The sequence below is a fragment of the Pimephales promelas genome, chromosome 15 (genome assembly GCF_988280905.1).
Source record: "Pimephales promelas chromosome 15, fPimPro1.hap1.1, whole genome shotgun sequence".
Taxonomy (NCBI): domain Eukaryota; kingdom Metazoa; phylum Chordata; class Actinopteri; order Cypriniformes; family Leuciscidae; genus Pimephales; species Pimephales promelas.
In genome coordinates this window covers 31,666,381-31,682,328 of record NC_142783.1, presented here as the reverse complement: position 1 = coordinate 31,682,328, position 15,948 = coordinate 31,666,381, and the positions used below count along the sequence as shown (strand labels likewise).

General features: G+C 38.0%; 1 protein-coding gene across 2 annotated transcripts; it reads right to left on the bottom strand.

Annotated features, from left to right (window-relative positions):
• Window positions 1-2,838: 2,838 nt before the first annotated feature.
• Window positions 2,839-15,947, bottom strand: zfyve28 (zinc finger, FYVE domain containing 28). Of its 2 annotated transcripts, XM_039666458.2 has the most exons (14): window positions 15,641-15,947; window positions 12,601-12,741; window positions 11,354-11,491; window positions 10,965-11,167; window positions 10,637-10,726; window positions 10,369-10,458; window positions 10,104-10,205; window positions 7,079-8,518; window positions 6,831-6,923; window positions 5,491-5,654; window positions 5,249-5,365; window positions 5,041-5,142; window positions 3,348-3,451; window positions 2,839-3,072 (listed from the first exon to the last, which is right to left on the bottom strand). In XM_039666458.2, the coding sequence occupies exons 1-14, from the start codon at window positions 15,677-15,679 to the stop codon at window positions 2,941-2,943; spliced, it is 2,955 nt and encodes a 984-aa protein (XP_039522392.2). In that variant the 5' UTR covers window positions 15,680-15,947; the 3' UTR covers window positions 2,839-2,940. The 2 variants fall into 2 exon arrangements, with proteins under 2 accessions (XP_039522392.2, XP_039522401.2); XM_039666467.2 differs by lacking the exon at window positions 6,831-6,923.
• Between the last annotated feature and the right edge of the window lies 1 nt (window position 15,948).

Sequence of the window (15,948 nt, the reverse complement as noted above, 5' to 3'; positions counted from 1 at the left end):
CCTGCCATTCCAAATGATCAGAAGAGAAACATAAATGCCATTTATCAATATAAACCTTTGAATATGTATAAATGCACATATCTTGGAACACAAGATTTGAGTTTTGCAGAATTACAGTACGTTTTAAAGCTGTATGTCTGTAGACATTGTGGTGAACCTCCAGGAAATGCGGGAATGCGATGCGAGGACAGGTTTGAATACGGGAATGATTGGCTTTAACACTCGGTCAAAGGTAATGAGGCAGAAAGAGGTAAAGTATTAACCATCAACCAGCAGAATCAATCTGCCTCGAGTGTGATGTAGCTTACAATATTGCTAGAACTGGTCATACTCAACTTAGATGCAACTTAAGATGCAGGCAAACTGTGTGTATGTGGCTGCTTGGGACTTACAATAACAACTTTGGCAAAAAGGAATGTGTTCTGAACTGATTCATGTGGCAAAATAAATAAATGACATGATCAATTATGTAATTTAATCATATTAATTAGTGTTGGAAAAAACAGTATTAATAAAGTATTTACTGAGCATGTTTATAGGAGTAGTTCAAACTTTTGCTGATAATTTACTCACCCCCATGTCATCCAAGATGTCCATGTCATTCTTTTTTCAGTCGAAAAGAAATTAAGGTTTTTGATGAAAACATTCCAGGATTTTTCTCCATATAATGGACTTCAATGGGAACCAAACGGTTCAAGGTCCAAAAAACAGTTTCTGTGATGCGCGTTCATGACTCTCCTGTTAGAACTCGTTTATCTAAATGAACAAATCTTTTTCCGAGTCAATTCGTTCATTTCGTTCGTTAAATGAACCAAATGACTAGGAAAAAGATTTGTTCATTTTGATGAACGAGTTCGAACAGGAGAGTCACGAACGCTCATCACAGAACAGAGCAAGGCGACCATTTGTGGTTATAAAACTTAAACTTTGTTATTTATTTAATAAATGAGCGATCGTTTCGATTGATAAGATCCTTATCCATCGTCTGGAATCGTTTAAAGCCCTTTGAAAAGTTTTTAGTTTGCACTGAAACTCTCATTTGGACCTTGAACCGTTTGGTTCCCATTGAAGTCCATTATATGGAGAAAATTCTGGAATGTTTTCATCAAAAACCTTAATTTCTTTTCAACTGAAGAAAGAATGACATGGACATCTTGGATGACATGGGGGTGAGTAAATTATCAGCAAGTAAATTTTATTTTATTTTGAGTAAATTTTATTGAAAGTGAACTACTCCTTTAACACTTGTCATCAGGTGAATAGTTTAAGATAACCATTCCTATAAAATGACTTGAGAAGGATCATTGCACAAAAATAAATCAAACATGTCATTGTAGCAGACTTCAAATGCTCCTCTATTTGCCATACAAAGTGCATATGTTAGCCTGCCGGTAGTGTTTGTCATATCACGCAGTTTCAGATAACATGTTTAGGTCAAAACTGTTTTGCGGCACAATATCGCCATGCTCAATATCAGACCAGCTTGACTGCAACAACTGGTGCAGTTTTACACGTCTCCTGCATAAACTCATGGCAATTACAGATATTGCCCGTTTAAGAAAATAACCCTCAGTTTGATTTCTGGAGAGTGATAAAGTTATAAAAGTAGATGTTTTGCATCTTTGCATCTAGATTGAGATTTCAAAAGCAGTGAGGAAAACTAAAGCTTTTTTTTCCTGATCATATTGAGATCTTAAACCAACACAGCAACCTGAATGTCAAAAGGAGGTCAGATTTCCAGGTCCCCAAATTCAATTGGAATTGGAATAGTTACTGATATTAATTCAATTTTATGTTTTTCATTTAGCAGAAAAATATAACCCAGACATCATATTCTTGACAGGTTTCACAAGATTTAAATATATTAACTTTCTACAATTGCACAAAAAAGTAGTGGTTGGTCACTAATAGATATATGCGTTCTATGTTCCTAAAAAAAAAAATGTGCAAAGACAAAGAAAGGCATTTGCATCTGTGAAAAGACAGTCATGGTTGACTGATTCGGTAGCGTAGGCATACTGTAACGGGACGGGGCCGTGTGAGAGGGGTCAAGGGGGATGAGGTAGGGGGTGTAACGTGTTATTTTGTACCAAAGGGAAAAGGCTCCTAAACTGCTGTAAAAGGCAATAACTTTACAGTTTCAGAAAACAAAAGAACAACATCCAAATGTTGCACATTCATTTGCATGGGGAATATGAGAGAATCTTCTCGTTTAAAAGATGCATTAAATCCATCTCAAACTTTCAAGCATATATACACACATCTTTTTTCTTTTTTTTTTTTTTTGGCCATTCAACTAAATCCCCAAATCACTTCTGTTTTACAGAAAGCAGCATTATTTTCCAAAACAAAAACGAGGGGAAAAACATCTGTGCTATATTGTTCCACAAAAGGTGTCACTGATGGTGCAGTTAGTGTTAGCATTATTGTCTTCATAAGTCACAGTTTGTTATTCTCATATTTATAATGTGCTCACAGTTTACATTCATTCTAGAAACTGAGCCCATCGATACTCTGGTCGCTAATAAAGCCACAATTACTGCCAGACAAAATCCTTGTATGTGTTGTTCGGGTGCACTTCTGTTTCACAGAATAGCCTGTTTGTTCCATGCTTGATTAAAGCAAATTTGTAATTAAGCTCATTATTCAAAAGCAAAGCCCTAAATAAATACTTTGGCTCCCATAGCAATGGGGTACTTCTTTTATGTGCTTAAGTCCTTCGCAACCGTCCATTTGAGTCCTTCTCGCTTTGTTCCCTGGTCAAGGCTTTTTCTTTCGCTTCGAAGTGATTGCATTTAGTGTTTATATATTTACAATTTTTTTTTTTTTTTGGATGATGATGATGATGATGTGCATGTCTGTTCTTGCTGAAGTATCAAACCTCAGGAAAACTTCTTGTAGTGTGCTTATGTCTCAGTGTGTGTGTGTGTGTGTGTGTGGTCAGATACCAGTCCTGTCGCTGTAGAAAGGTGTTACGTGGAACATGTAGCAGTGAGTGCAAACTCTCACTGGCTTCATCTGACCGTATCTAGGCAACGGGGCTGAGTGTGAAGAGCAACGGGAACAGAAGATCTGCAATAAATATAAATCATCTTATTAGAGTTTGAATCAGGTGAAATTATTGTTACAAACAATGTTCTTTCAGCCGAAAGCTATAGAGTGAGTGTGTGTTTAAATTCACAATCTTACATTACACATTCATTTATGTTTGCTTATTTTGCCAATTTATACATTTTGGTAAAATGTAATGCTCACTTAAAAAAATATATTCATATAAAGTAGTTTGAGATTTGTAAGTTTATAAGTTCTGAATTGGAGCAGTCTATTGCAAGATTGGACTGCTGTACCTTTCCACAGCTCCTGCAGTGATGTTTTCTTCTGATGACTGTAAATGGCGCTTCACAGGCAATGCAGGAATTGCAGGCCTCATCTGGCACCCATTCAGGAGGGTCTGATGTTAAAAGAAGAACAGAGAAAGGGTTGCAACGACTGATAAATGTCGGCTGGTGCTGTAATCACCGTTTATCTTCATAACATATCATAAAATAAAACATTTCTCCTTTTCAGTTTAACTTGATGCACAAAAATAGCTTAAAAGAAGAAGAAATGCAATAAAATGTACTAATCACTAAACTCAACAAATTTACTAAATTTAAGAATACTACCATAACACAGTCTTAACTTCAATATCAGGCCCAGTTCACCTGGTTTTAAGATGCGTTTTGTTCGATCGGATCACAATCTGAGCTTGTCCGATTTCAACCACTTCTAGAGGCAGTCGAAAAACACATTCAACTTCGAACAACCCTCCCTATGAAAAAAATCTGAACAGAAGTGTTCAAAAGTGGACAAAAAAAAGACACCAAAAGTAAACGGGTATGTGCCTCCCTCATCTACTTGAGATCTAATCGACCAAAACGCATCTTAAGACCAGGTGCAACCAGGGCCTCAGAGCCTGATTTCGATGAGGCTCTTGTTTAAAATCCCACAATTCTTTAGAATGTCATTGTGTGGTTCAACGTTAGGATTTGTCCTCACAGAAATTACTGGAATAGTCAAACATGTTAACCTGAAGTCCACATACTTTGAAGAAATAGCATATCTTAAAAACTTCTGATAAATAGCTTTTTATATGAAGCAAGCCTATGATGGTTTAAAATGTTGTCTAGATGGATGGTAGCTCACTGGGCCTGAATCACAGATATGCCAACTTCCCAACAAAATCAAGTAGGCCAAAAAAGTATGTGAAAAGAGAAGTATGCCCAAATTCACAGCTTCATAAAACAGTAGGCAGAAAGCCGATGACCTACTACTTCTGAAATGTGCATACAAAAGATTCTTTACTATCTCATAAACGCCCCAAACTTCCCACCCACCCCGTGATTACTTGGGATTTTTTCCTCATTAGTGGAAACAAAGAAATACTCTTATGTATGGTACAGATTCATTCAAAATGGTAAATTCTCAATTTTTTATTTGTGTATAGGCTACATTATAAATGACTACAAAAAGTCATGCCTTTTAAAAATAAAGAAAACAACAGGATGCGGGTTCACAGCGATTAGTCCACTTGACGCACAGACATAAGAAATACAGATAGATCATCTATCTATCTATAGAGACATTTAAGTGTGTACTTTGTATTATTTGACGTTAAGTTACTTTGTAATAAATAGCATGTTTTCAGGTGATAAAGAAAACACGACTTGTAGTCCGGAAAAAAACGGTAGGCTGTTATAAATTATTTCGTGAACCCCCTGGCTATAGTTCACGGACCACCAGGGATCCACTGACCCCGCTTTTATGGCATAGAGGACACGGGAGAGGATTTGTAAATGGTGGGTGAGTGACGCAACTCTCATATTAGGCCACATGAGAGTAGTACATCCACATTGCATTGAAACATAATTCATAAATTACTTCAAATGAAGTACCAACTCAAAGTATGAGGTTTCAGATGCATCCTAGGTTTTGAATCGTGAACATCAAAATAAAAATGTTCTTCATATTGTAAGCATATAGGTGTTGTACTGAACTAACCTTCAAACTGTCCCTCTCGGGCTTTGGCAGCGAGCTCTGATGAAGAGATCGTCTCTTGACAGAGAGCGCAATCTTCCAGAACTGCACTACCCAGACACGGACCTGAGGTGCATATCAAACAGCATATTAAACTAATGATGTCGGACATCGAATGATGAAAACAAGCTGTTATAGTTTCCAATATCCTTCAGAAGCGTGCCTCACTTACCTTTCTTGGGATTCTCATTGTCACCTTGGTCAGCTTTTGTAGCCATAACCTCAAATAGAGTCTTTAAGATGCTTCGCAGGTCACTTGCATAATTTGTTTGCAACTGATCGGCCACACCTTCAGATATTTGAAAACAAGGCATCAATTATTCTTCACCATTCAAACATGGCTTTACCAGTTCACATCACAAAAGCTTCACAGGCAACAAATCCATGTTAATGCAATGTCATTAGGTGACCCACCTGATATGCAGACAAAAAGACGATGGATGAGGTCACTACTGCTATGGAAACGTGAGCGAATTTTGTTGTGAGCAGCAAGTTTGGCAGCTTGCAAAGCCACTTGAATCTCCTGGTGATCCAGATCCTCAGACATGTCCGAGCTGGTTGTCAGGCTACTGACAGGGCTGAAAGAGAAGAATATTAGATTTAAAATGAATAATCATAATAATAAAAACATAGGCTAATAATATAATTTATAACAGTGATTTAAAAAAGGTCAATGAAGTATGACTAATGGGTCAAACTGTTGGCCTTCCTCAAGAGAGAAATTCACATAATCAAGTTAATCCAGAAAGTGTGACCCTATGGCAGAGGGAACACTGTGGGTTTTGTGTAATACCTTGCTGGAATCACAGAGCAAGTTTTAGGACTTCATTTTCACATAGGCATTAAAGTAAATGTATTAAAGCTAGGGTGGTAGCCAGGGCATTGCTATATGCAACAAGACATAATTCTGAGAGGTTGTTCAAAGCATTGTCATGTCATTACAAAGGGTGCTAACAAAAATGGTCAAAAGAACACACTGCTAGAGTCTCCGAAGCAACTTACACTGCATTCATTCTAGCATTTCCTGAGAAATGAACCTAACACCATGGCATTGCTAGCATTATACTCTATGCCTAAGGTAAATGGCAGTGATATGAGCTATTAAAACTTTACTATGTTTGAACATCTCAGCCAGCACCATTGACTTAACCATTGGCTTTTGGGAGGGTGTATCAATGACGAAAGGGGTGAGTGTTTAAAAACCTGTTGGACAAAACTAAAATCCCAGCATTTTTGCACTTCAGCTCCATCACCCCAAGTCAATTGTTTTTTTTTTTGCTTTTTTTTAAAAACTGGTTTTTTGCTTAAATGCCACTGTTAAAATGCATCCTTCCCTACAAAACAAGAGCCCAAGATAAATTATGCATATCATTTTTATAAATTTAAAAATCACGTCTTGAAAAAGGTAGTTGCTCACAAGTGGCTAGACTAGAGAGATTGTTGTGGACATTAAACGTTATCACACCAAACAGGAAAATTCATCTACTAACTAGTCCGGTTTTACAGCCTTGAGCTCTTTGAACATGACGTTCCCACCTAGTAGATTTTAAATAAAAGAGAGTGTTTTTTTTTTTCTTTTTAGTTGTTAGAAGCTTACTGGTGGTCCTTCAACCTAAAAAGCTTCAGAAATTAAAATTCACGAAACCCTGTGTTCAGATGTGAAGATTATTGCTAACTTCCAGGTTGGCCTATAAAAAATCATCCCTGCTGCAGTACTAACATATTCCACCATTGCCCATCAGATAGAAGTTTACCTGGGTGTGTATGAACTTGAAAAACTGCATGTAGTGACAGAAACACCGTCAATCTCACTGCTGGGGACAGAACTGAGGGGGGACTCCAGAGAACTGCAGCGGGCCATTTTGAAAAACATGTGAGGGAGGGGGGGGGGCAACAGATGAAAATGAAATATGAGAACTGAAAAGAATGGCAACCTTCATAATGAAATCAACTCGGGTACAAAACAAACAAAAATAGGCATGCTCGACACAAATAAACAAACCTAGATATCTTTCTGTTATCTTCTTTGGACTGTTTTCCAAAACCTTCCAATTTCCCTTTTACTGTAGTGTTAGATTGTGTCCGGCATCCTGCGTCCTGATGGGTGCAACTGGGTCCTCCCTCCCCTTGTCCCGAGCCTCTATCCTGAGCAAGAAGAACCTCTGAGATGCATTTATCACAGCAGGAATAGTGGGTACAGTCCTGACTGCCCTCCTCATCTCTCGCTTGGTTTTGCAAGGAACAGTGCGGTACAGAAGGGGTGAGGTGGCCCTGTGAAGGGGGCAGGGTGAGCGGTAAATGTCCATTTCCCTTCCCTGGGCTGGCGGCCGCTACTGCCGATTTGATGACAGAGCTTGTGATAGTGAGCTTGTGCTTATCAAATCCCAGCGCCATGCCCCGGCCAGCCGGATCCATGGCATCCTCGTGGTTGTCGACGCATCCGCCAGCACAGCAAACACAGGAATTAAGCAGGCACTGAGTGGCAACTAAAGCCCCACCCTCACCGGGTTCAGAAGCATCGGCTGAATGAGGCAAGACAACGGCCAAGTCGGTCAAGCTTGGGGAATGAGGGTTAAAAATAACAGTGGCGGAAAGCTTCATTCCACCGGTGCGATTGGCGATTTCCTCCGCAGTCTGTACACTTTCTTCCCCCTGTAACCCTTCCCAGCCATTCACCATGGGTGACCTGTCGGAGTTCCCCAAGGACTCATCCGATTGGCTCAGTTTGCGCTGACATTCCAGATTGGTGGTGTTGCTTGATTGGCAGATTGTCAACCAACCATTACACGATGAGTCGGTCAACGGGGCCGGTCTGCTGTGGTCAGGGGATCTGAGGCATATTGTAGGAAGGGGAAGTTGTCCACGACACAGTTCGCTAGTTATACCAGACTCTAGGTCGTCCATAAAGAAAAGTCTATCGTCATCATGGTAGGAGCCCGGGACTCTCCGCGGAGATGCCTGCTGGCTGGAGGCGGCACTGGAACCGTCGAGGCTACTTCCTCTGTAGGGTCGAGGCTGGCGGGCTGGGGACTGACTCTGACTCGGAGGGGAAAGAAGTGTAGACATTTCGTCCCCCACTTGATGCACCATCATATTAAGTTGCTCTATCTCTTCTTCATCATACTGCATGGAGCAAGCCAAGTCTACATCCGTGGTCTCCTCTTCCTCACTCTCACTTGAGGTCTCGGGAATCCCCATCTTCTCCTCATCCTCCTTCCATACAGAATCTTCTTCCTGGGCTACACAAAGTGTGAGATCCACCACCTCCTTAACTCTGTCGTCCTTTTCCAGAGTCTCTAGATGGCTCTCAGGACCGGTGGAAGCGGCTGGGTCATTGGTCGATGGCAAGCTGGAAACTGCAGGAAAATCCCCATCCTGGGAGATGCAGAGGCTACGCTCCAGCGTCATGAGCTCTTCTTCTGTTAGAGTCTGCAGCAGATCCCTGATGTGAAGAACAATTATATGATTCAGAAACCAGCCATGCTCTTCAGTTGCTACATAAAAAGTTAATATGGTTTAAATTTTAAAATCTCAGTGCTTAAAAAGTTATGAATGGCAGCTCTACCGAACTACCAAAAAGACTGTAGGCAAGGCAATTAGTGTTTTTTTACGTGAGATTCAATCGTTTTCCACATGAGTACGCATATTCAAAGCTATTCCAGGACTTGACAGTGCAAGTGTTTTACTCGCTTTTGCGACCAAAAATAGATGTGGATGTGTGCGAATTGTAAAATGCATTTAGATGTGTGCAAATAAAAAAAGCCCCCGTAGGTCCTAAAAGCAAAAAAGTCAGTTTCATGAAATGCAAGATCATAAAAAGCCTTAAATATCTAAAACTGCATAATAAAACATCTTAAAGGGATACTCCACTTTTTTTGGAAACAGGCTCATTTTACAACTCCCCCAGAGTTAAACAGTCGAGTTTTACCGTTTTCGAATGTATTCAGCCGATTTTCTGATTTTTAGAAGAATATCAGTAACCAGACAGCTTCTGGTCTTATTGACTTCCATAGTAGGCAAAAACATATACTATGGTTAGTATGGTACTCAATGAGACCAGAAACTGTCTGGTTACTGATATTCTTCTAAATAACAGAAAATCGTCTAAATGGATTCAAAAACGGTAAAACTCAACTGTTTAACTCTGGGGAAGTTGTAAAATGAACCTATATCCGAAAAAAGTGGAGTATCCCTTTAATGATTACCTAAAGAAGTCTTAAATTTAGGAAAGAAAAAAAATCATTACATTAGATTGTTAGATACAGCCTGATGTGATTACACAAATGTAAGTGCTGCACGTTCAAAGTCGCTTCTTTCTTGCTCGTTCAACAGGCTTGTGGTTTCAGAGCAGTTTGCAATCAATGAATACAACACATTTATTCCAAACAATAGCTTATGATCTACTGCTGATGAATTATGACAGTGTTTACTCTATGATGCATTGTAGATTAGAGGGCAAATCTTATCTCCATCATCTTTTTTGAATAAGCAGGCGGCAATAGTAAAGCACCTAAATTTCATTACAGTTATAAGGACATTTAATTCTCACTCTATTGTATTCATGTTATGGCTGACAACCAATACAAAGACAGATTTTTTAAATCTATAGCAGACTCTGAATTGGAAAACAATGAGAGTGGTGCAACAAAATAAAAGGCAACCCATTATAAGCAGTGATGCTGTCTAGACTGGATGTAGCATGGCTCGACTCAACGAGATACCGACTGTTAATTAACGCAGTTCAATTTCTGACATACTCCACGCACTTACGCTACTTAAGACAAGATGTTGCAGTGTGGCGTAGACTTCAAGTACAAATATCAACTAATCAAATAAAAAGAAGTAAAAACTAGCAAAAATAAAACCTAACTGAAGAAAAATGCCAAATCAATCCAGCAAAACCGCTGAATGCAAATTTATAAAGCCTTACCATAAAAGCATTGAAAAACCTGAAAAACAAGCTATATCTGCATTAGATGGCCAAATGAGAGGCGTCAGTGACTAACTATTGTGAACACAAACTGTACCTTATTTTTCTCAGCAAAGTACGGAAGGGCCGGAAGAGTTCAGACATGTCCTCTGGTTTGCGGTCGAGGTTAAGAGGCCCTTCAGAGTAGATAACAAGGCCACTAATAAGAGATAACATGACACATGATACCATTACCAGGCGAGTAAACGTATATATGAAAGAAAAGAGGATGACCCATAGTGTGAGGAAAATAAATACTTAAAGAGGGATTTGGACGTGGTTGACATGAAGAAAACTGATAATTACAATGACATATCACTTACCAGACAATGGCAAGTCTAGGAATTGTAAACATAAGAGCTGGTTCGTAGTCGTCAATCATGTCTTGTGTAAGATAATCAAGCTTCAGGGCCCTTGAGATTGGAAAACATTAATACGGTATATATGAATATAATTACTATTACTTATTATAATATATAAACACAATACACATTTAATTAATGCATAAAGAATCATGATTCTTCTCCTTTCTTTTAAACTCATCATGTTGAGTATTATATTGCGAGGTAGTTCCAAGACCTGAATATTCACCTCTCAACGGTCTCACAGAAGAGCACAATCACCTCCTGCTGGATGTAATACTCTTTAGGGGACTTCACAGGCACCATGGCTGACACGTAGCTACAACAGGACACAGACTACATTACTTTCACGTTTTGTAATAATACTTTTAATTGTCTGCTGAAGTGACATGTTTGCAAAGCTAACCTGCTTGTGTATGATAACATTAATACCAATAAAGATACCTTGCAATGATTTATGAACCGTCCAAAAGCATAAAAGCAGTCTAGTCGTCCTCATAAATATATCATCATAAGTGGATGCAAAAATCAAAACAGCTGTACATATTTTAAGGTACCTAAGCTCGAACTCAGCGAAGAGGCCGTCAAACTGACGTAACGCTTCCTTCATGCGGTCTGTGTAGTTGTTGAGATCTCGTAGCGCTTGGTCTCGGGTGATGTTGCGCACTTCCTCCAGGCTACGGGTGAGGTCTTTAGCCAGAGGTCTCATGGCCATGCTCTCGATTTCACGATTCATGATGATCGATCCTGCTGCCAGGCACTAGAGAGAAGAGTGATAATATAGTCTCTGCTTCTAATGGATTACACCGCCTTGATTCATGGCCACATGTGACAGCTATGATACACTGATGTTCTGAAGTTCTTTATATTCATGTTCTTTTGAAAGTTAACAAGAAAGATCTCTAGGGAAGATCTCGTTCTGAAGGAAGCAGTTAGTGTGCAATACCTCTGCCCCAAACCACAGCTGCCCGGCAAGGTTGTCATGGCGGATCTCTTCTGGGAACTTCACACAGAAGTCTCTGTTGGCTCGGTCTTCAGGTATGCATTCATCCATAATTTGATTTATGATGTTTAACACATTGTCCTAAACATTTATTGAGAAGATACACAACATGCAGGGTTAGAACATTCACTTACAGGGTTTAAGGGAGATTATAATTTCAATGTTTCCTCTTTTCCCAGACGATTCCACTCAAGGGATTACCGGATAAGGATTTTTAAGAAAATCATTAGAATTATTTATATATATATATATATATATATGAAGAGTTCAGATGCAAAAGCCTCTAAATGCCATTTGAAATTTTCTTCTTTAATGATGATTGTTATCAAACGTGTATATTTAAGTTCAGTAATTTCACTTAAATAACAATTAATAGGTAATTATCATTGCCATTTAAGTGAAATCACTGAACTTAAATATACAAGCTTGATAAAAATGATCATTCTAGAAGAAAATTTTAAATGGCACTTAGAGGCTTTTGCATCTGAACTCTTCATATATATATTCACTATAAAAATTCGCATGAATTTTTTTCAATTTCCATACTTTACCAGGAAATAATGATTTTAAAATTTTCAACGACTGTGGAAATCCTGTAAACTGTTTCAAGGTATTTTCTGTATTTATTGGAAAATGAATTCCACTATCCACCACAATTCAAAAGTTTGGGGTCGGTAAGATTTCATTCAAATTATATATTTATATTTATTTATTTATATTTATTTTATTTATTTATATTTATTCATTAAAATTATTTCATTAAATTATAATAATAAAAAACTAAAGGAATGAATCCTGCAGCTGCAATAAAGGTCAGTTTCCATAAAAATATTAAGCAACACAACCGTTTTTAATATTGTTATTGATAAGAAATGTTCAAATGAGCATATTAGAAGGATGATGTAACACTGAAGACTGAAGTAATGAGAATGAAAATTCAGCTATTCAACATTTTAAAATATAATAAAATGTAACATTTTTAATTGTAATAATTTTTCATAATATTACTGTATTTTTTAATCAAATAAATGCAGCCTTGGTGAGCATAAGAGACTTATTTCAAACACATTCTTATCTTCCTTGCAACTTGTCATTGCAAGTGAGGAAAAAGATTGGATGGAAATCAAACACTTGATAAAACTGTCCAAACAAGACAAATCACTGTACTGTGGGGCCATTAAGTGATTAACCTGGCAGGAGCGGAACTGGTTGACCAGCAGGGTACACCTCTGAGGGTCCTTTCTGCCATCCAGACTGTCCAGCTCAGTGGCCACCTGGTTCAGCTCCTCATCTGCATAGTAGAACAGGGCCAGCAGCTGCGGATCTGACCTCTGTATGAAAAAAGAAAGCAAATGTAAGCAAATGGTCTGAATTATCTAATCAAGTACCAGATGATCAAACAAACTGGTGCTAAAGTAAGCAAGTATCAGAGTCCTACAGTACGGTGTGTTTCTGGCACTGTGTGTAAAAACATTCGCTTTTCTTGAATACGCACATCTTGAATATATTCCCACACATCAGAAGAGCATGTAATGTAACGATATAGATTTCAGCACTGGATTAAAGAGCACTGATGAGGATTCAGACCTTTGGACCCCTTCTGCTCCACTGGCCACTCAACAGAAAACATTGTCTTGCATCATAGACTGGACAGGGAATAGATACCAAGGTGCATTTCAAAGGTCTTGGTGTCTCACAAAGAATTGGACTTTTTTATGGTATACACACACACACACAAAAGTATCAAAAACAGAATATGACGACAATATGTCATTGTTTTTCTTATCAAAAGGGCCATTTTCATGGAATGAATATATATATACATATATGTCTGTATGTATGTTTTTCTTATCACAAGGGCCATTTTCATGGAGTATGTATGTCTGTCTGCCTGTCTGTATGTATATATATATATATATATTAGTGCTGTCAAATTGATTAAACACATTTATACATATATAAATATATATATATATATATATATATATATATATATATATATATATATAATTAATATTTAGCATTATTTAACCAGAAATAAAACTCTTGAGATTTAAAATCTCTTTTACAAGAGGATTCTGGCCAAGACAGGCAGTGCACTTAATGGAAAAAAAAAAAAATTAAAAATAAAACATATAATTAATTTAGTGTTGATTAGTCTAGAGCTGATATGATGTCCTGGTCCTTAAATATAGCTCGGGTCTCAGTTTCAATACTGCTAGTCTTTTTTTTTTTTTTCGTATTATAATATTTTGTATTGTAAAAGCCCATAATTCTCCAAGCTGCATACTTTATCATTCATAACCATATCACAAGCTTCCTTATCCTTAAACAGAAAGATTAATAATAGCAAAGTTTGTCTAAGCAAGCAGAACTAACCTGTAAAATGTAGCCTACCTAAAGTTAAGTGTTATCTGCAAGTTGTGATTTGGAGTGTTTCCCAATCGGGACATCTATGTTTCCTGGACTGTGGCTGTTTGTAATCTGCACATGAATTTGCATGGGAAGTGGCACGTGGCTAGAACATGAACCAGAGCTGAGTATAAGCTGATTTCAACCGGTCAGCCGCCCTATGATGCCCACGCAGGTGCAAACAAACCACTAGAGACTCCAAAATCACCATAGAATAACTAAGCGTTGCATAGGGAACTAAAAGATGTGGAAGGCCTACACAAACACATAAGGAATCAATATTGTTTATCTTTGTGTGACAATTTTGGTTGTGGATTTCAACAGACAATCTTTTCTATTTTACTGATTCTGTACACTTACAATACATTAATTTTAGAGCGTCTGATACCGTAGTTCACTCCCAATGACGACAACAGGCACGTTTGTGGAAGAATGTATCCAAGTGAGTCACAGAGGCAGAACTGCACCCATGGGCCAATGACAATGAGTGTTTGTACATCTCAAGGGGTTGTTAATTCCAACAAAACACTTTCCTGCTCTAACATTCTGTCAAACGTTCCCAAAAATGTATTAGACTAAAAGTGACCCTAATCTCTCATAGAAACTGGTTAAAAACTGGTCCTACACAACAAAACTGGGGCAAACCGCAATTGCATTAGTTGCCAAGGTGTGGATTGCAAGAGTATTTCATAGCTAAAGCCGTTATGAGCTGTGGTGAAATGTGGTTTTAGATGTGTAAAATACAAATTGGTGACGGCAACAAAGTTTGGGGCCACACAAAGGGCTATTAAACCTCAGCAAAGGCAATGACCCATAGACTTATAGACTTTATGCTCCAGAGAAACAAGCGTACAGCAATCTTTAGAATTGTGACTAGAACTTCTGTTTTTGCGGTAGCTCTGTATAATTCTACTGCATCTCTGTCGAAGAGTTATTAGCTGGTGAAGTGGATTTACTTACTGTAGAGTTAATGAAAGTTAGCATTGAAATGTTGGAAGTGGATGTCAGTAGAGACTAGGAAGATTTTAAGACGAGCCGTTCATTTGTAAATCTGTATGATCTTAATATGTTGTGGAAATACAAATCGGAAGATCACACTGCCACTGTACAGAAATATATCTCATCCAAACTAATCGTATTGATATGTGTTTTCAGGGTTAGTGATGTCAGCTAAAAAACCTTTACACTAATTTAAAAAGTTTAAATAAAATAAAAATACGAGATGAAATAATGCAGCAATATATCTCGTCCAACCTAATCATATTAATATACATTTTCAACTACAAAATAATTACATTAAAATAAAGTTTGAATAAAATACAAATATTAGATGAAAAACAAACTAAAACGAGAAATGTTGCTTTGTCAACCAGCTGAGCTAACTGAAATAAGTTGAAGTCGAAGCACTAAAATTAAATGCAAAATTAATAAAAACTGAATATAAATAATATATTTCAAAGCAAATGCTAGTAAAACAGCTGAGAACATGATGATTTTGTCCTTTCATTATGAATGGACAAAGTCATCTGAATCAATAATAAAGGGTTGTGATTCAAAACAATCAGAAAATCATACCTAGAATATTGGCATATGATACCCCCAAAAAAGCTGTCTAGGTAGGCAGCTCACATCATGTGATGCTAATAAGATATTTATGTAGACAGCTTGCATTATACGACGCCCCAATTGCTGTCTAGGTAGGATGCCCACATCATATGATGCCCTAAGTACGTTACACTCGCTAGGTTTTAAAACACATTCACTTAATAATAAAGCTATTTGATGAGTATTTATTAATTGAACTGATGGCAATCTTACCTTTGGCTTATACAGCCACTTTCGGAACCGATTCATCATTGGTCACCTCGCCAGTTTAGCGACAGCTCCGTACCAAACCCGAACCCGAACCGGACCTTTAAACCCGAACACAAACACACAGCTAGCGAGCTAAGCTAGCGCCTGCTCTTTAACAATGCCGTGCTGACAGTGTTAAGTAGAAGCCAAAAAAACAGACACGGACAGTGTAAATCCACTATTAATTAATCGCGGGCACGGACTCTGCCCTTATTTCCAGCAGTCGAGCAGTTGTCTTTGTCCCCAAACACACAGGCTGCTCATGACTAAGC

Bases quoted from the DNA above. Each gene is read 5' to 3' on its own strand.
- zfyve28 (XM_039666458.2), bottom strand. From the start codon at position 15,679: ATGATGAATCGGTTCCGAAAGTGGCTGTATAAGCCAAAG. The intron at 12,742-15,640 runs GTAAGATTGCCA...TTTTTCATACAG, and splicing joins AGTGGCTGTATAAGCCAAAG to AGGTCAGATCCGCAGCTGCT. The intron at 6,924-7,078 runs GTTTGTTTATTT...GGCCCGCTGCAG, and splicing joins GATAACAGAAAGATATCTAG to TTCTCTGGAGTCCCCCCTCA.